Genomic DNA, 20188 nt, shown 5'->3' with positions numbered 1-20188 from the left:
CTAGGCCCCCATCCTGCCCTCAGCAGCAGTTAGCGTGTTAACACTCGGCGATGGGGGCCTGACATCTGCAGCCTCCAGCTTGTGAAAGAGGATGGCACAACGCTCCTGTAACACAGTAGGTAAAGTTGGGTGAAGTGGGTGTTCTCTAGGTTTAGCTTGTCCCAGGCGTGAGGAAAGCTATATGCTTTCCTTTCTTTCTTTACGCTGATCCAATCAAATCTAATATTGATTTCTACAAGGGCACCAACAGGTCCTAAATCAACAGAAACCAGCAGTATCATGGAGAACGACAGTGTCTCCGCACAGACTCGAGTCCTGCTCTTGAAGGAATAGGGGACGTGAACCTTAGTGGGCAAACCATCCTAGGAAACACCACCCTCGTTCGACTGGTACGTGTACCTGCCTGAGAACCCAGCCCTCCGTTTGCTGCATAATGAAGACCCCTCTAGCTATTGAATGTTGCTCTTTCCAAGGTACTACACAAAGTTCACATCCTGGGTTTTTAGACATAGTCTGCTTTGCCTGACACTGGTGTATACATATGTTGGTATGTATCGTTTCAGCTACAGACCTGCATGGTTGATATTTATTGCTCGACGTGTGATCCAAACGGAGAGCGAACAGGCAACCGCAAGGACTTCCCCATGCATTTGTAACATTGTGGGCTGAGCTGCTGCAACCAGGAAGAAATCCACCGTGCTACCTCCCGGCAATTGAAAGTACAGTGGCATAAGGGAGTTATATCTCCCTAAATCTGGCCTCAGGGTCCTATTCTTTCACTCTGCTTTTGTTAATAGGTTGCTGATTTTCTTAAGGCAATTTTCCATATTTTTTTCTAATTATTTATTGGTGTTTAACAAGTACTGAAGTATAATGTTTTTAATTTTCCAGAAAAATTAATTATAACTACAGTATTCATCTAAGTGAATAGGATATAGTGGGGTATTTGGCTCACCTCCAAAGTCTCCATTGCTTTCAGGTGACTCTGAATGGATGGCAGCTGTCCATCAGGCCAGGCAGACAGCTTGCTTGCAGTCCTGTCACAGGTGATGCTCCACTTCTAGGCTGCCTCACTGCAGAAAGATTCCTTCTGCACCTGGGGTGGAATGAGGCCCTGGCTATGCAGGTACAGATTTGTTATTTAAAAAGTCACACCAGTCTATCAGTCATGCAGGCGGTGGTGCCAAACACCCTGCAGCTTGTATTGGAGCGGGTTGGAAGAGAGGTGACCAACCGATGGCCCTGGAGCCACAGGCAGCGTATGAACTGCTTAGATCCCTGCTCATCCCACAGCTGCCTCACGCAGACAGCTCTGCTAGGGGGACACTGATGTCCCCAGGGCTGGAGCAGACAAGCCAGCAGCAGCCACCGCAGCCGTCGTTTCCCAGCTGCCCTGGACTGAGCTCCATGGCCGCCATTAGCTCCACACCACCCTGTGCTGAGACCTCGAGATGTTACAGCCAGGTCCTTCAACTGTCCCCAGCACCCCCTCCCCTGCCTGCCGTACGTGCCCTGCGCCTTGCTGCCTGTTTGGTATTTGGCTGTTCAGGTGTCCTGGTTTCACTGGGTTAGGGTTAATTTTCTTCTTAGTAGCTGGTGCAGGGCTGTGTTTTGGATTTGGTGTGAGAAAAGTGTTGACAGCACTCTGATGGTTTTAGTTGTTGCTGGGTGACGTTTGTACCAAATCAAGGACTTCTCAGTTTCTTGGGCCCTGCCAGCCAGAGGGGTGGAGGGGCACGGGAGACTGGGAGGGGACAGAGCCAGGGCAGGTGACCTGAACTAGTCATATGGCGTCATGCCGAGTATATAAGCTGCGAAAAAAGAAAGGAGGAGGGGGACATCCAGCGTTATGGCGTTTGTCTTCCCGAGTAACCGCTACATGTGATGGAGCCCTGCTGCCCTGGAGATGGCTGAGCACCTGCCTGCCCATGGGGAGTGATGAATGAACTCCTTGTTTTGCTTTTGCTTTACTTATTAAATTGTTCTTATCTCAACTGCTGAGTTTTACATTCCTTCCCGATCCTCCTCCGCATCCCTCTGGGTGAGGGGGGGAGTGAGCGAGCGGCTGCGTGGGGCTTGGTGACCGGCTGGGGTTACACCACGACATCAGGCCAAAAAGGTTAGGCATAAATGAAGTCATGTATGGGGGGAAATGGTAGCTTTACATGTCCTGCCTACTGCTTATAATAAAATCCCACTTGTACGTGACTAAGCTAGGAAGTAGTACACATTAAACTATTCAGAATAATAGGTATTTATTTTCAGAGCTATTTTCATTAAATATTGGTATAATAGATCCATGTCTGAGGTAATAAATTAAAAATAAAGTCAAGATTTCAGTCCCATATTTTTGCTGCATATTTTTTCTACCATTATACATAGTTTTGAAGCAAACACACATAGTCCATAATTCTGAATGCAGCCAGGAATATTATTTTAACACAGTCACTTTTTGTTCCACTATAATTTTGCTGAGAATGGTTATTGCATGATACACTTTTAATAGATGTTTTAGTTATACTAGAGTTTTCTATTAAATCACACATACCATAGTTATAGGAAGATGGGCATGAAGATGTGCTTTGAGCCAAGGACGGCAAATATTGAATCAAGAGTGATAGCACATACTGCAGGTTTATTGTCTGCCTGCACTAAAGCCCAGATCCAGCAAAGCCATTTCAGTGTGTGCTTAGCTTTAGACGTGTGAGTCGTTCCAGTGTCATCCATGGCCTTAAATGTTTGCTGAATCAAGGACTAGCCACGCCTGCAGACCTCCGTTGATAGTTCTTTAACTGTGTGTTAACTGAAAACAGTTTTGCTGGTTTCCTATTTTGTAAGATATTTTGTAATGACCTTCGTAAGATTTTTCGTATCAGTGAAGCACCCATGAAAGTTTCTAACCTGGTTCATAAATACACTATGAAAAAATAAGCAGCTACAATGACTCTCTTCTACATGTTTTGTTAAAAGCAACACCTGGTTTGAAAAGTTATTAAAGTAATTTTTCCCATGGTAAAATATATTTAAAAAAATAAACTCTTCATTTCATAATCTTCCATCAAACATATAAGCTCATTAAAGGGCGGGGCATACCTCAGGTATTTTCATTTATAAATGCAAGAGACTGAGTGTACCAATCTTTTTGCACTTAAATGCTGGTGGTCATAAGGCCCTTTCAGCTAAGTCTCCATCAAGCCCAACACTAGTGAGCTAAAGAAACAAACAAACGAAAATTTTGCTTGCATATAACTTTTTCATAATCCTGAATTGAAAAAAAAATCCTCCCTGCTTAGAAAAAACCTCTTATTTAACTGCTGCCATTAAAAAAGTATACCTCACCTCCATGTTGTTTTAACTTTAATCAGTGATTCTGAATACAAAGAATTTAAACACTCACTAAAATTACTGTGGCATGCCGTCAGACTCTTAATGTTCAAAAATTGTGCTAATCCCCACCTAAATCAGGAAGCTATAGTTTAGAGCTCGAGCTAATGCTTGTCTTGGTGTTAAACGTCTATTTCCACCAGATTTTCTTTATTCTATTTTGCAAATGACTGACAGTGCTCATGATGTGATCCTGAAAAACTGTTTGGTGTTGTTACCAAAAGCTATAAGTCTGTGTGAAAACTCTCCATGCTCATGCAGTGAATTGCATCGTTGCGGGGGACCGTGGCCTGCACTGCAGTGGTCTTGGGCCTGGCCACGGGGGCACAGCTGCACAGCCCAGGGTCTTCAGTACTCCACCGAGCTCACAATTGCCATTGGTTCATCAAATGTTGCCAACCTTATCTGCTTTGGAGTAGGGATGGAGAGAATTTCCCCAGTGTCAGTTGGTGAGTGAATACCATTGTCTATTATGTTTGAAACCTCCTCCTCGTGATCCTCGTACAGCGTGTTGATGTGCAGCAAAGGGTGGGCTGGGTTGCAGTTCAGTGCAGGTGTTGGCTCTGGCTTGACTTGGTTCAAAGTCATACTTGTTGCAGCAGAGGTTGTGGCTATATGGTTGTGGTTACATGTGACAAAAGCCCCAGCAGTAGGCACAGTTCTGCATGTCTCAGATGAGTATAGGATCTCTTTTGCAGGATGAGAGGTGTCTAAAAGAAAAAAAACCAAAACCAGCCAGTTAAAAGACAGGTAGTCTTTCACCTTTCCAGTCCATCAGAGAGGAATGTTCTGGACCAATAAAAGGCATTGGCAGTTTTGCCACTGATTTCAGTGGGAGCAGGAGTGGACACAAAAATGAATTGTCTTGGGACCCTTTGAGAAATCCAACAGGACTGTTTCAAAACAACAGGGTTGTGAGGTCAGGGAAACAGGACAAACAACAGATGGGTTTTGTAAATCTTGCTCTTTGTTAGCATGCTCATGCTTCCTTACATGAATGGTGTTTTCGTAAAATGAACAAAAAACAACTGAAAAGTATCTTTTATTCTCCTCTACAGCCTGGCAGGTGTTTTTCAAATGTTATGATTGAATGTTTTGACAAACGTTATGACTGTTGAAATCCACCGGATGGAATACAAAAAGCACTGATATTTTCAATGGGAAAAACTAGTGGTTACACATTGTAAGCCACTCGTCTTTAGAAAGAACTCAGCAATTTGACATTAACTGATGTCTCTTTCCAGAAATTGTAAGTCTTCCTTACCTGATGGACTGCAATGTAGGTCTAACTCAAAAGCAAAGCTGAAAATTTTAAATGGGAATGGGGAGTAACAGAGCCCCAAAACTACAGTAATTATTTTTTGCCCTTAAAATATTCAAGCACTAATTTAGATGAAGGTAATTGAGACCAGAAAACCCCAGTAGTTTTGAGGAGTTGAAATCAGAGCAGGTGACTGGATAAGGAATGTGTAGAATAGCTCACATGCACATTGGGGAGTTGGAGGGCTCTAAGGAGCATAGGGATTTGGAAGTGACAGAAACTTTTATACCTCAAATCACTTCTTTGCTGGGCAGTGGGGTGACGGTAGCTGTCAGTCTGTCGAAGCCCAGAGGGAGGTCTTAGCTTGTAATGAGATGAGAGCCATTGCTTTAAGTACATACAAATCTTTCTGCAACTTCAACTGCATAGTGCTTCTTTCTTATGTCAGTAGCTTACAAAAATAAACAAGAAGATATCTGTCTATCAGTTTATCTACTGATCTATCACTTTTCTTAATGCTCACATGGCCTTCCTCATCACTCTAGCATACAACAATTACTGATATAATTGAAACACTCCTTTGAGGTAAGAAAGGGACAGAATTTCCAAGACACACACAGGCAACTGAGGCACAGAAAGAGCATCTCCTGTGAGGCTACATGGGAAGGGAATGTCAGAATTCCTGAATCCCTGACCAGCATCCACACTTCAGACCATCCATCCTCTGGTCCACATGAGACAAAGGGCAATTCAAAACATCTCTTGTGTGCGTGAAGAACAATACCAGTAGTCTGAGTTGTAATTTCCTAGGTGGCAAGCACATGCCAACTCCTAAGAACTGGTAGTTAAAGAGAATTTTTTCTACAGGCAGCTTTAACTGCCATTAGCACAGTTTCTCACAGACTGCTAAGTGGCTGTTACTGGTCATCTACCATGGCAGTTCCCACATGACTTGAAAATAAGGCAGGTTTGAAACATGCCAGGTGCTGTGTAGCAGGAAAGGTACCATGGAGGCCAAACTCTCCTCATTTCCTTGGCAAGGCATGACCATATTCGTAATTGTGAAAATCTGGTTACACTTGAAAAATTACCTGCACCTACAGCCTCGCATGCTGTTTTGCGATACCTGTTCTCTATCCTTATCCTCCATATAGCTGTCAAAGAGAGAGAACCTCCATTTCTGAGGCTTGCAAGACCTAAGATTATTGCTATCCCAAAATCTAGCAAGGTAGGTCAAACAGTTCAGATAAGCTTTGAGTTCCCGAAGTTCGCTATGCAAATTATGGTCTGTGGAGGTGGTATGGGCATTACGGCATACTGTACCTTTGAGAGAGGAGGTAACGTGTACTACGACATTCTCTTCCTGGTTTAAAAATCCACCCTCTTGGCTTTTTGATGTAGGCATCGAGGGGATGGCTTGAATCTCTGGCTTGGTTTTTTTGCTACTAAGTATATATGGATGAACATCCAAGGAAAAGTGTCGCGTGTGTTTTTTTTCACTGCTTGTGCTTGGGATGGCATTTGGCTCAGTTTTATGAGCAGACGATTGCTGTGAGGTTTTTGCAGCAGACTCCAACAAAGGAGCTATAAGGCTGTCTGTTGCTGTTTTTCTCCGCACAGGCTTCGGTTTTTCAGGTTTATGGTTCTCAACCTTCATAATGGCTAACTGTTCCTTGAATGGCTGAGGAAGGGGATTGGTAGTTGGGATCCATTTCATTTTCTTCCTTGGTCTCTTAATGATGAGCTGCTCATTAGCATCAATGTCTGCTGGATCAACGCTAGGGTCTATTGTTTGGATCCCTGAATCACGCATGGTTGGAGTGGCATCATGGTTGGACTGGGCCAACGCTGCAAGCAGCTGGCGTACCACATTGTCATACATCAGATCGCTTTCATTTGTAATAAAATCCAGACGGTTCAGTGATTTTATGTGGTCCCGATTTTCATTACAAAACATGGCCAAAATATTGATATCACAAAACTGGGACTTCTGCCACTGTTTCTTTGTCTTTATTCCAACTTTGTTCAGTTTATCAAATATGAAGTTAGACTTGCGAAATATGAAGAGGTGAATTAAGTTGATGAGGATTATCAAGTTCATGAAACAGAGGAGAACAATATCTACACCAGCAATAATCCGCTGGAGCTGGACAGATGGCAGTTTACAGTTCACTCTAATGTGCAATTTGGAGCTGCTTGTTTTGTCTGGAGGCTCTCCTAGTGCACAAGTAAATTCATTTTGCTTCTGTGTAGCATAGTAGGTGGATAAGTAGGTGATTGGTATGATGCTTAAAAAGATGATGAACAAATGTCTCGCAAGATAAAGCTTAGCTAAAAAGTTACTTCGTCCTCTTCTTTCCAGGTATTTCTCAAACAAGTTCTGTTCAGGGCTTTTTTCCTTCTCTGCATTCTCAATGATTTCTCTCTTCTCTCTCTCAGTGATCCCTGGGCCTTTGGACTGAATCTGTTTCTCTATTTTTGGTGCCCGCCCTTCAGCTGCACGGTGGTAGCAGTTATCGATCTCCTGAAGCAAAAAATTAAGCTCTGAAGTCAGTCGGGTGGAGGCCAGAAATTCCCAGCCCAGAGCTGGAATGTACATTATCCCAGCAAAAGCCAGCAGTGCATAAGGTAGGAACTTATGCTCAAACAAGGAGGGCCAGTGGCTGGCATCAACTCCTGGCAAGGCATCTTTTAATTCTGTCCAACAATATCCTCTGGCATACAAGGCTTGATCGCGGGTGAAGTTGTGTGGTGTGTAACAGTATATTGGCTCCTCTGTATAACAGAGAGAAAAGTCACTGCTGTGCATTTAACCTACAAAAGGAGCTCTGGAAAATAAACATTTCAAATTATATCAATTTTTACTGTATCTTTACATGACCGTTAAGCCCTCCATGTCTATTAGGCAGCTCAGCCTGCACACATCTTCACAAGCCCCCAAGCAACACTATTTACCTGTAAGTTTTAGAATGAACCTGAGCTAGAAATTTCAGTGAGAAATACATATTTTGGTTTAATTACCTCCCTGAGAACAAAATCCTAAACAACTGTGACCTAAACTCTGTAAAGCTAAAAGACCTGATAACTACTATACAGCAGCTGAGGATGTTATGTGCAAACGCTGAAAGGCTCATTTAGGTGAAATTTAAGGTTCACCCCAGCTAAATATTCTAAATAGAAAAAAAAAGTTAGATGTAGCTGAAGGCAATGTTTTTAATCCTTATTAACAAAGTCTACTCATTGGATATGGTAGAAAAAATTGAAACTTAAAAGACTTACAAGCATTTAGTCAACTGCATCCCTCCCAGCTAACACTCTTGAATTAAAGTGTGACTAACCAGGACAGAATCTCGTGTGTTAACTGTACTTATCACTATGAAAATTTAATTCTACATTTGAAATTGTAACATTGTTTTTTATACAATGTGCAATTAAATGCTGGAACTTGCTTCATACAGTATGATGGAAGAAACAAATACTGTGGATCAAGAAAGCAATCAGACAAAGTAATGGAAGAAAAAGTATAGCAAGGATTATTAAATGCACAGTGATGTAATTTTTCTCTCAGGACATGTTTAAGTCACAGGCTGCTGGAGGGTGGAAGGGTTTATCAAAGGAATTAATACCATATGCTTGTCTATTTTAACACTCCTTCCTAAGCATTTGCTTTTTGCCATCATCAGAGACAGAGTGCTGGGCTAAAAGGACTTTTGTCTCGACCCAGTAGATAAATTATGTTCTTACACAATTACATTTTTCTAGCAATACATAAAAATAAGATAGAAAAACTTGTGAAAGCTAGAACAGTATTAATTGCCCAAAGAATAATGACCATTATCAAAACACCCTCTTCAAAGAAGAAGACCATATCTTCATATTTTGGCAGGTAGAACAAAGAGAATATATTTTACAGTGTTCCGGTGTACCTTTTAAAAACTTTCTAATATTAGACCCACAGGAAGAAGGAAGGCATGTTCTCTTGAATTGAGAATTGCTCAAGAACACCCAGCTTGCTCCATTTCTGAATGCAGTCTACAATTCAGATTGAGAACAGCTCACTGGAAGACAGTGGTGGTACTGTTCTCTTAATAATATAAATCAATAAAAGAAATACTAAAATATAGTGTTTGATAATAATAAAATATTAAAAATAAATAGGTAGACGAAAACCCTTATCCTTTTGACTTAACAGAGGACTCCTTACTTAAGCAACTGTTTCTCATATGCAAACAAACCAAAAGCATTTACTACTTCTTTGGTAAAATGTTGGGGTTTAAACTTCTTCTGTGACCTACAGAGAGCTACATACTGATAACTGCACAAAAAAATATTTTTTTAATTGATTCAGTGAGGATTCTTTTCTAAAAATACAACCAATTTAAACCAAATTGACAGAATAGATGATGCTACCTAAGACAGCATGTGAAGTAAGCCTTGCAAATTCTTTAAAGACCTTTAAATTCTTTAAATTCTTTGAAGACTATTTTAAAATGATCTAACTTCAACCTCAGAGGAGAGCTTAAAGCACTGTAATGTTACACAGCTTCCCATTTAGACTATTTTTGTGTATTTACAGCCATGTGCTACAAGAAAAATGCCCACTGACTCTCCTGGTTTTGGTAATTACATGTATGTCCTCCCAACCCTACGCATGAAGGGATGCATACAAAAAATTTCAGCTCCTCCTATGAGAGAGTTACTGTATGATTTCCCAGGAGACAAAATAGATTCCGTTGTGAAAACGTTCCCATGGGGGAAAAAAGGCAAAGAAGCGTGGTGTGTTTCTCATGAGCATAAATATTTTTAATTGGGTGTCCCTAAGCTCAGTAGAACCTGCTAATATGAAACCTAGTTTCCTGTGACAGACATGGGTTCATTTCCCCTAGGTCTCAACACCATGAATACTTGGGAAGACAGTAACAAGCATTCATATAAATCATCCATCAGGATTATTTTTGGATTCGTATATCAGTTGCTACTACCAAATAAACAGCAAGTAGTTCTCTTCACTGATACCTGAAAGTTAAGATGACTTCTCCCAAAATGGCATACATACAACAACAATCAAATATATATTTATTTTATACATTCAAAAAGGAAAAATACAAAAATGTATTTACATTTACATTGGATAGATCAGTTAGAGACTAACTCTGCCCTCTATCCACTGCCACTGCTTCCAGTCTGAAGAGCCTCACAACTCCGGTTTGGACTGAGCAACTTCATTAGAGGCTACTTTAAAAATGGGGCTGCCCAGACCAGTAGAGAAAGCAAATGTAATTTTACAGGAATTTTTTTTGCTTTTCCTGGTTGCCTGATAAGTTGTGAGAGATCTCTCACTTATTGGGATAGCTGAGCATGGTGTCCTGTTCTTATTCAATGTTTTGTTACTTGTTGACGCTAGTTCAGTATTTTCTTTGCACATTTGTTAAATTGACATGATTTTCATTATATGCCATATAAATCCCAAGACCCTTCAGATGAAGCCCAATTCTCAGACAAGTCAGTGGGACTTCTGATAACTGATTCAAGTGGGGGCAAGTGAGTTTCAATGCAATTTTATTCGAATGGCGTTTTCTAATATTTGAGCCATACTCACCATCAGTGAACGCCTCTAATTTTGGTGGTTATTCCACAACGGAACTTAGCTTAACCTTCTCGGCATAGGACTTGACTCACAGAGCATAACATCAGCTTAGGAAGCTCATTCATTTAATCCAGACAATGAAGAAGAGAGGAATACCCTTTCAGATAATGTTTCAAAGCGAAAGACTAATTTAGCTGTTGCCTGGAGGAGCCTGCCTCTCTTCATTGACAAAAGGCTGCCAAGCAAGATGCCACTAGGCTTGAACTAGCATCTGTGAATGCTGCTTCTTAGGGGATGGCAGCATTTAACCTGGCATTTAACACCGTGAAGGTGTTTGACCCCATCATAGTAGGATATGGACCTGCTTCTCCTCTACTGCAATCTCTGTCCATCAGGAATAAATGAAAAAGAAAAGCACTAGGTCAATAACTAATCTTGCTTGTTATGAAAGATGGCAGTAACATATAGCTGGATCTCAACACGCAGATCTGATGAGGACAGGGGAGTAATGAGTTGTTCTCACACACTCACATAGCTCACTTTAGCTGTGAGGGCCCTACTTAACGCAGTTTCAAGAAGGCACAGCAGGCCTGTTTTATTATTTTACAATGTTCCCCTGCTAGGCAAGTAGCATTAAAGAAACAGGCTGTAACAGTGTTAAAATCATAGTTCTGACATGGGATCATGTAATATAAAAAAATGTATTTGCTTTTAGCTTTATATTCATAAATATATAAAGTTTCTACTGATATTCTTATTTCACCCTGAAAATGCTCTAGCAGTTTAATAAGTTTCTTTTTCATATAACCACTCCAGCCACCATGAAATGCAGCTTTTCCCCCAAGACTCCACAGTTTAATTGCATAAGGAGTAACTGGTCAATTATGTAGGAAAAGACAATAGAGTAAGATGCTGTAAAGAACATTTTTGGAAAAGCTTAGGGGACATTATTATGGCTGAGTGGATTGGTCATCTTCTCAATGTTGTCTAGGCTTAAGCCCATAAATGCAATTTATCCCTCCACTCTCCTTGATAGCTACATTCTTGTGAGCCAAAGAGACAGAAATTCCTACAAAAAAAACCCCAAAACAACCCTGACAGCAAGGTCAACATCTCCAAAATATTTTTTTTTCCAGTTCCAAACACTGAAAAGGCAGTTCAGGGTAGACATGTATCTGTGATTTGTACACGTGTGCATCTGTAGCAAAGACAGAAAAAAAGTACGGTAACTAAGCTGCCATTTTTATTGGTGGCTGGAATACTAAACTCAACTTTTCTGCATTAAATGGGATGGCTTGCTGCAAGATTTTTTAGTTCTGACGTTCAGAATAAAATCTCAGTTAAGTTCAAAGTCTGAAGGTCTGCCCTTAGATTCACCTACACGTGCCAGAATACAAAGTTCAACACAGTTTCAAAAAAACATCACTCGGAATACCTAAGAACAAATCCTGTCTTCAGTAATACTTTCCTACAGTCACTGTCATTCCCAGGAAATGTTCCTTTTAAATAATTTTTAAGAGGCTAAATAACCCTGTGCTCATGCTGTGCAGAAATAATTACTACATCAGAAAAAAAGTCCTTGATGTTAACATATTGTATAGTATATTATACTTTATCTTATACTGACGAGTATAAAGATGCATACTAAGAAGGTTAGCTTCCCTTGTTTCAATAATATTAATGATCACAGGAGCACTACATCAGATGTTTTCAACAGTTGTATATAAATACATTTTATAACGCTCACTATGAATGTAAGTAGCTTCTAGAAGTCCACAAAATTATTCTTGTGGATAAGCTATGAGAGACATCTCACTGAATTTTCTGGACATACAAACAAGTTAAAATAAACAAGACAGGATTACTGAGTCAGTTGTGTAATACAATTGATTGTGGTATGCCACCTGAAAAATTTGAAATCCCTTGGCAGCTAAGGTTTTTCACATACTCCATTCTGTATCATCTCATCTCATCAGCTTAAGTACTGCTTCAGTGGAGAAAAATGAATTGCAGGAAGTCATGTGGTATAAAAGGCATAGTTTATGGGAATGAAACAGAGTGCATGGTCGTGAGAAGATAGGCAAGACAGGGAGATGGAGGAAGGGGCTGTGATCAAACAACTCGTTAGAAAAGACAATATGGAAAGAAGGAATGAAGTATGGAAGCTAGGAGATGCCGAGTCTGCTGCCTGTTAGTAAAGGCTCTGAGAAATGCTTGTGGGCTTCCTGCAGGCACAGACTCCCACTCCTACTGTTCCCAGTCCAAGGTCAGCCACCTCCCTTCAGTGGTTTCCCAACCTCCATATACTTCAGTATACATTCAGCTGCTCTCTTCAAGAGGCCCTGAATTAAACACCGTTTGTCAGGCTGCAAGTGCTAGACATGAAAATATGTTAGATAAATAAATCTCCTGCTTAATTTCAACCAGGAAATACAGTATTGTAAGTTCTGAAATTCCTCTATCAAGGGGCTGGGGTGCTGAGGTTCGGGGTTGGAACCCCTGTGAAACTTCCCACTGCAAAAATCAATCTCAGATCTGGAAATGGAGTTACCAATGGGAAAATCTGCTAATTGCTTTTTTAGACCGCTCCCGGAAGTTATACCCCTATGCACAATGATGGAAACGCCAGAAGCAACCTTGGAAGTTACCAAGTGCCACATCCCACTCAAAGCAGGGCCAAGACTGAGTTCAGACCAGTTTGATTAGGGTTTTGTCAGTCTGAAAACCTCCAAAGATGGAGACTATACAAGCTGCCTGTGCAACCTGCTCCAATGCTTGATTGTCTTCAAGGTGAACATTTTTTTCTTTAGGTCACATCTAGCAAGAATGGCTGATTCACACAGGAGTGATTTTTTTCACATTTGGGAAATAGCCATTTAAAAAAATGAATGCAATGGCCAGTTGCACTAGGAACACATTAAGTAAAATATGGCTAGAAGGCTATCATTGAAATACAAGTGAGCCTCAGTATTGCACCTCAGTCAAAGGAATAGATCAACAGCACAGTTCACCAAAGACGCTCTTTGGGGTATGTGTGTGCATGCATGTGTGTGGATGTCTGTTTTCCTATCTATAAAAAAGAAAACCTTGCAAAAAAATATGAGCTGGTGTACGGGAAACAGAAACGACACTGTCAAGAAAACATGGTGAAGCTGTAAATATGTATCGTTCTCCATTGCCTCTGCAAAACTAAGTTTTTACAAGTCTTCCTGGGAAAGCGAGTGAATTGCATCTAACACAAACATTCCCTTGCCCCTTCAGAATAAAAATAACAATGCCAATCTCTTAATATTCAACACTAAAAAATTCGATCTGCTCCTAAAAAGACATAAGTGACTTCATGCACTGGACAGTTCCTTTGAAGCCAATGGGATTACTCACAGTGCAGAGAATTTGGCACGTGCATCTCTCTTTGAAGAACTGATGCTGTAGGGGGGTCAATTTCAAGCTTCTAAAATATTATTACGATAAAAAGTTATTTAAAGAAATAATGACAACACCTTACAATGCTTTGGGTAGACATTAGAAAGTAAGAAAGGAAAATACTAGTAATAAACAGTATATACCCGTATATAAAAGGGCAAATGACCTTTCACACCTACCACATTCCCAGTGAAATAAAGTATATTCACCTAAAGCACAGTATAAACCATAATAATAAATTGTGTATGCCTCTTGTGACCTCCAGCTTTTAGAATTTACTCTGGAAAAAGAAATCACACCTCATTAATCTTCCAATTGAACTGCATGATTTCAGCATTCTAGTGCTGTAATTCAGTAATGCAGAAGGAATAGCACAATTTTCTTACAACAGACAGAAAAAAAGGAACCCAGTTTTCAGAAAATACAATTAAAAAACGAAAAAAGATGAAAATTCTTCTGCTTGCTACACCAAGACGAAAGTAAGTATGCCTCTTCTCTTGTGCAAAAAATTATTCGAAGATCTAGGAGTAAACATTCAGTCTGACCACCACGGTGTATAGGCAGCAGGAGTGGTGCCTAGGTGCCGCTGAACAGGCTGGGTTTCCCAGCTCCTGGACAAGTGCTCTCATGCTGGAGACCCCAGTTAAGTATCAGGTAGAGTATATTGATAGATATATTTACTGAGTTAATTATATAACAGACTCACCCTGGGCCTAGTGCTTCCTAGCTATTGGCTTTCTGCCCTCTTGAAGAGGATTGCTAAATCATCCTTGTGCTGGTGCCCAACCTGCCTATGAAGAAAAGCTGGCATTCCAGTCAAGTTCTCTGATGCACTCATTGTACAGTCCCCTCCATTTGACTCTAAGAAGAAATTCAGTGTTTAGGTAGAATCTTTGATTCTCCCTGCCCATCAGATGCCAGAACATAAGTTTCTAACAGCCAAGATAAATGAGAAACTCCCTAAATTCAGCAATAAATGCCAGTACTTGGCAAGGGTAGTCCTTATCATACTGCTCTCCTTACATTGTGTCACATGTGTAAGCAATCAGACATACATGCCTCATTCATCTTGGGTACTAAAAGCATTGCACAAGAAAGCAGGTAGCAAACTGTTTATTTTGAGAAACAGAAATAATTTATTTAGTAGTTTTTCAGAAACGTTTAAATGGAAAAGAAGAAATGTCCTGGATCCTCTTCTCTCTGGAAAAAAGAACAAAAAACATTCATGTTACTGAGGTTGAACCTGTAGTCTAAGGAAGTATAACATTATCTAAGCAGTATACAGGTTTTCCATCTCAGTCACACAGTCCGCAAGGACTATGTAACTCTCTACTTTGAATGTGATTTCAACAAATTCACAGCCAAAGGGAAAACTCTCTTAATTTAAGTGGTTTATTTCAACTACTTTATTTAAAGGTTAGAAATCAGTACAGCATGAGGATGGATTCTGGAAATTACTTTTGTGTATCAACTGTAGTCATACAGTCCTATTTAACTCACCAAGTCATATGAGTAAGAAAAGAAAACATTCAACAAACTAAGCCTTAACTTAGCAAGCTAATTATTAATAATTATTACTTTTATCAAAACAAAAAGACAATACCTTTACCTTTCTTAGGGAATATTCTTTCCAAATCTGAATATAGGTTCCATGCCCAGGAAGTCGTCCTAAGGTACAAACTTCTCCATGATTAACAAGGTAAGGTATAGCCTTTTTTGCCCACTCTCTGAAACCACTTGTCCTGTTTAAGAAAAAAATCTTGAAAAGAAAGTCCCTAAAGAAATGAGATAGGAAACCACTGCTGCTAGTAAATTTTACTGGCCTATACTCTACAAGGATTAGTCGTAATGGCTGAGATGTAGATAAGCAGTTTCAATGACTGATAGGTAATGGGTTACCCACAGGGGTAACGGCAATGTAAGGGCAGCAGCAGGTGTCCCCATATTTACAATTTATGGTTTTTTCCTTGCAGGACTGCTGCTTGAACTGCATATATTTTGGATCTGCAGAATCAATAAATTAGTAATGCACTTTCCTAGTGTATATATATATAGTGTATATATATACATTTACAGAACTTTATTCCTTGGATGTAATTAACATCAGCTCTTCTAAAATTAGCTGGCATGCTGAAGTTCACTTACCAGCAATTTGAGGCTGAAAGACTTGTAACACCTGCCCAGGTTATTCAGGAGAGAAAGATACCTACTCCTACTTGGTTGATATGTTGAAGTCTGTTGGAGAAGGTTATTCCAGAAATGGCAACTGTTATGCAGAAGGTGCAGAAACACCTAAATGAAATCCCTTAGGTTGCTACTCTAGAGGAATGTTTCCTCAATAATGAGCTACCATCTGCCATGTGATGGCCATGCGGTATGATGGTAACATCATTGGAAAGAGAGCTTATTTACAATGACTGTACTGTTGAACATCACTAGGAGCATTTCTTCCTGTGCTCAGGAGAGCTCTGTGAGAACACAGAAAATAACCTAAGAAGGAAATGATGATGCCAGTAATTGTACATAGAGGTGTGTTTCTGTATTATAATGTTGCTTTGTATTATGTTAAGATTTAAGGGAAGGTTAGATCTGAATTTAAAAGAATGCATTCATCAAAATATAATTAATGAAATTCAGCCATGCACACAGTCCTACAGAAGAGATCTGAATAATATTTACTTCTAAATTTAGCGCTTACATGAGAAGATGAGTGGAATTTGGTGATGTACAGATCTTCTGTACAGGAGAAGTAATGTGTGAAAATAAGTGTTTTAATGTTTTCCAAAGAAGAAAAAATATTTTTTGGCAATTCAAAAAAATCCCCTCTGGAGATGGATCCCCAAAGCAATTACAAAAGCACCCAGACAGTATGATAATGTGGACTAGAGTAACACCTGAAGTGAACCGCGAAAACATACAAATGCCAAAGTAAAATGAATTACGAAAATCCAGTGAAACTGATGATACATATACGAGGGTGGCTTCTTAAGTCATGAGTCAAGTACAAAATACAAATACAGGAAGCAATATGGAACAGTAGGTTTGTTCCATTACATTATTGTTATTTAATGACTAGAAATGAAAAAGATTGCCTGTATTAAGTACCTCTTGGCATAAACACAGCACCCCAAAAATGTCATTGAAAAGGAAAAAAAATGCCAATAGTTTGCTCATTATGTAATAATGTTATTATAATAACATAGTGTTTAGGAGGCAGAGATGGCCGGTCTACTGCTTTTTGTAGAACTGGTTCCTCCATGTTCAAAGAAATTGGGTTTTTAAAGTAACAGAACCATTTTGATCTGTCACAACAGAGCCAGGAAAATCAGCGTCCCAAGGCTCCCAGGGGCTCTGCCAGTTCCAGTGTGGAGGTCTTCTGCCCTCCTGAAAGGTCATGGATGGCACAGAACAGAAGGTACCTCAAACTCAAAATGCTGAAATACTTACTTCAGCATTTAACTAAAATGCTCCAGAAATAGCCACTGAGCTCTAAGATGCAAAACCCACACCACATGTCTCTGCACCTGGCTGCATCATTGCTCCTTAGAATCTGCACGACAGGCATGGTGCCAGTAAAGAAAAGCAAACAAATCCCCAAAACTCGCTATCATAATGAACTGCTGTATTTCCCAGTTCAAATGGAAGAGTATAATACATACCTGGGACAAAATCTCTGGTGATGTAAATATCTGCAATGATTTCAGTGTTTTTCTTAGAATAAAACCTCCACAAGAATCATGCCAGTCTACTGAAAAATTATTTAGCTTTTGTAACTAAATGTGTATACCTACTGAAGATGCCCACTGCAGTCATTTTTAACACTGACAGAACCCAAGGAACTCAGTAATGATGCAGATTCTTCTTGAAGAGTTGTACAGCTCTAAGAAACAATACAAGCTGAGATTTCTTCTTGATCATGGACGCATAATTTCTATCTCATTTAGGGACAAAAAAATCCCCTCAAATACTTCAGGGTAGCTTTGAAAAAGAGTCTCTACCTTATTCTTATGTATTCACAAGATTTCTTCTTGACAAAGGTGAAAACTAATTAAGTACCTCTTACACAAAAATATTTCTGACCATCTGTTCAAATTGTTGAAGTTATCTGAAAGCATGTACTAAGTTAAAGCTCATCCACATTTTGGACCCCTTCACGTACATGACACTTGAGAAGATAAAGGGGTTAATAGTGCAAACAGGGTCATTAAAGTGCATACAAAAAAAAGATTATGTATATGTGTCAATTAAGTTTGAGAAATGGAATTCATGACAGAAAAATATCTGTAGCCACTAGGAACTGCAGTGGAATGATTACATGTGTGAGGCTCAAGCATTTCCTCAAGAATACCTTTCTATTTAACATTCAGCTGTGTAACTGCAAATCTTTAAATGATCAAAACTCATAGAAAGCCAGCTCGCATATCTTGTGCACAGCTCACGTTTGTGTGTGAACTGCCCTTACCCTTTGGGAAAAATTCCATCAGCAGTGCAAACAGCCAGCAGCTTAACTGCAGCCAGCCTGTGGCTGCTTGTACTATTACAGTTCTTTTTAAAAATATGTGATTAGAAAGCACTTAAACACAAGTGGTACTGAGACACTTCTTAGAAAATTCTCTTTTCACTGTTAATGCCACCTCAGAACCAATTTCTGCACTGGTGTCATCATGTACATAAAACAATCTGGCCCTGTACTTTTCGCACAAAAAATAATCCTCAAAAAATGTCATCTTCACTTTCTTACTGTATGTGGCTTTAAGTGCAGTTGAAGTGGAAAACAAGATCAAAAACCATCCATCAGATAAGTCACATAAGTACAGCATATGTAAATATCTTGCCCTCAACTTGCAACACAAATACAAAGTAGAACTCCATCTCATAATACAGAAATCCTCAACATATACTATTTCAAATATACTGTAGGGTGAAATGCATAAAAAGACATTAAACTCACTCATATACAGTATTACACTGTGAAGTAAGCATTGCTTATGCAAATGATTACAAATCAGAAAATAAAACAGAAAAACTTGAACTGACCCTTCAGTCATTTAACTTACTGTCTCCTTCCATTACTTCCTCATGAGAATTTTCTAGGAGAAGGGTGGTAGAGGGCTGAGCTACGTAACTGCTAAGAGACATAGAAATACAGTATTTATGAGCAACTTTTTGGTATTTTGTAGGCACTGTTTTATATACCTAGCAAGAAAATCAATGCCAAAGCTTGGCTTTTGATTAAAGTACAGAAGTCAACTGGATGATTGTTTTGCTTTACTTTATTAAAGTACTGGTATTTAACAGCTTTTGAGGGAAAAGCAAACATGATTGCAAAATGGCAAGAATAATTCACTGTGAATAGAAAGCACAAGGCACTACACAAGAGGGATATGACTTGGCAATCCCTGTAATTGACCACATCAGTTCTAAAACTTTTGTAGTTTGGAAACCGAAATATTTCAGTATGGTGAAGATAACACATAACAGAAACAGCAATGTATTCTCCTTTGGGGCCCACCACTCTGGTCCCTTACACAGAGAACTCCCACAGACATTACTGATAGTTTTGTTTCTTAACACAGCACAACACCGAACTGGAATATTTAAACCACTTACTGAAAACATAAAACAATACAAACAAACAAAGCAGCACATCATGAAAACCAAGTATCTCTTCATCAACTGGATTGCAGAACAGTGTCTTGGAAGTTCAGTGAACACCATGAGATGCTTCACTACAAAAGGCTACCACTCACTGCTCGTAGCATCGTTGCTGGTCACAGAGGACAGAATACAGTACTTGCTGACCCAGCAGCATCTTACTTGTAGCTGTGGTTTGTATGTACTAGTTCCATGGTAAAAACAGGGATAGCAGAGGATAATAGAAAAACACATGGAACATCAAACTGATAATTAATATTGTGGTCTAATACTTTGCATTCTGTGCATTTTAGAAAGTGAAAATGGAAACGTGGTGTATATTAAAGGAGTAATCCCTTTTTATCTAGATCCGTATCTCCCCTGACTTACCAGGCCTTGACCCGAGATACTGAAACATCGTAACTAAAACCAACTGCTGAACACCAACACAGTGTTGTTCATTGTGTTGAACTATAGCTGCACTAGAGCCTGACCTACTAACAATTAGAGTTGGGTGGTTTACCATTTTTTTCACTAAATACTAGCCTAAGACTAGTCTGCTTCAGCAAAGAAACATTTCAAATACTTTCTTTAAAAATAAATAAATAGATAAATAAATTAAAAAAACCCAAAACCTTTATTGTGAGAAAAGGAACAATCCAGCAGGCTCCACTGCAGCTAAAATGGAAGGACAAAAGTGACAACCTGTACTCACAGGCTTACAATTTGCTTCTCCACCAGCCAGTGCCTGGTATAGTCACCCATTCCGGCACTGGGCAGTGCAGTACTACCAAATCTGAACTCTCTATTCATGTTAGCTGCATTTTACTTCTAGTCTGCACAGGAATAACTAACTGTTCAAGCTGCTAGGGAATGAAAAGTCAGGCTCCTGGATCTTT

The 20188-nt window shown here is 39.7% G+C and overlaps 1 protein-coding gene across 5 annotated transcripts in view; it reads right to left on the bottom strand.

Annotated features, from left to right (window-relative positions):
• Positions 1 to 2259: 2259 nt before the first annotated feature.
• PANX2 (pannexin 2) overlaps positions 2260 to 20188 on the bottom strand; it is a 24637-nt gene continuing 6708 nt past the window's right edge. For 2 of the 5 annotated variants that reach the window (XM_056340800.1, XM_056340798.1), the window contains exons 2-4: positions 15265 to 15397; positions 5969 to 14855; positions 2260 to 4094 (exon numbers count right to left, since the gene is read on the bottom strand). In XM_056340800.1, the coding sequence (XP_056196775.1) occupies positions 3733 to 4094; positions 5969 to 7454 (1848 nt within the window). In that variant the 5' untranslated portion in view covers positions 7455 to 14855; positions 15265 to 15397 and the 3' untranslated portion in view covers positions 2260 to 3732. Of the gene's footprint in view, positions 4095 to 4934; positions 5009 to 5968; positions 14856 to 15264; positions 18784 to 20188 lie in introns of all 5 variants that reach the window. The other 3 variants (XM_056340799.1, XM_056340801.1, XM_056340797.1) reach the window with 3 other exon arrangements.

Source organism: Falco biarmicus, chromosome 5, assembly GCF_023638135.1.
Source record: "Falco biarmicus isolate bFalBia1 chromosome 5, bFalBia1.pri, whole genome shotgun sequence".
Classification (NCBI taxonomy): Eukaryota; Metazoa; Chordata; class Aves; order Falconiformes; family Falconidae; genus Falco; species Falco biarmicus.
This window is presented reverse-complemented; position numbering and strand designations above follow the sequence as displayed.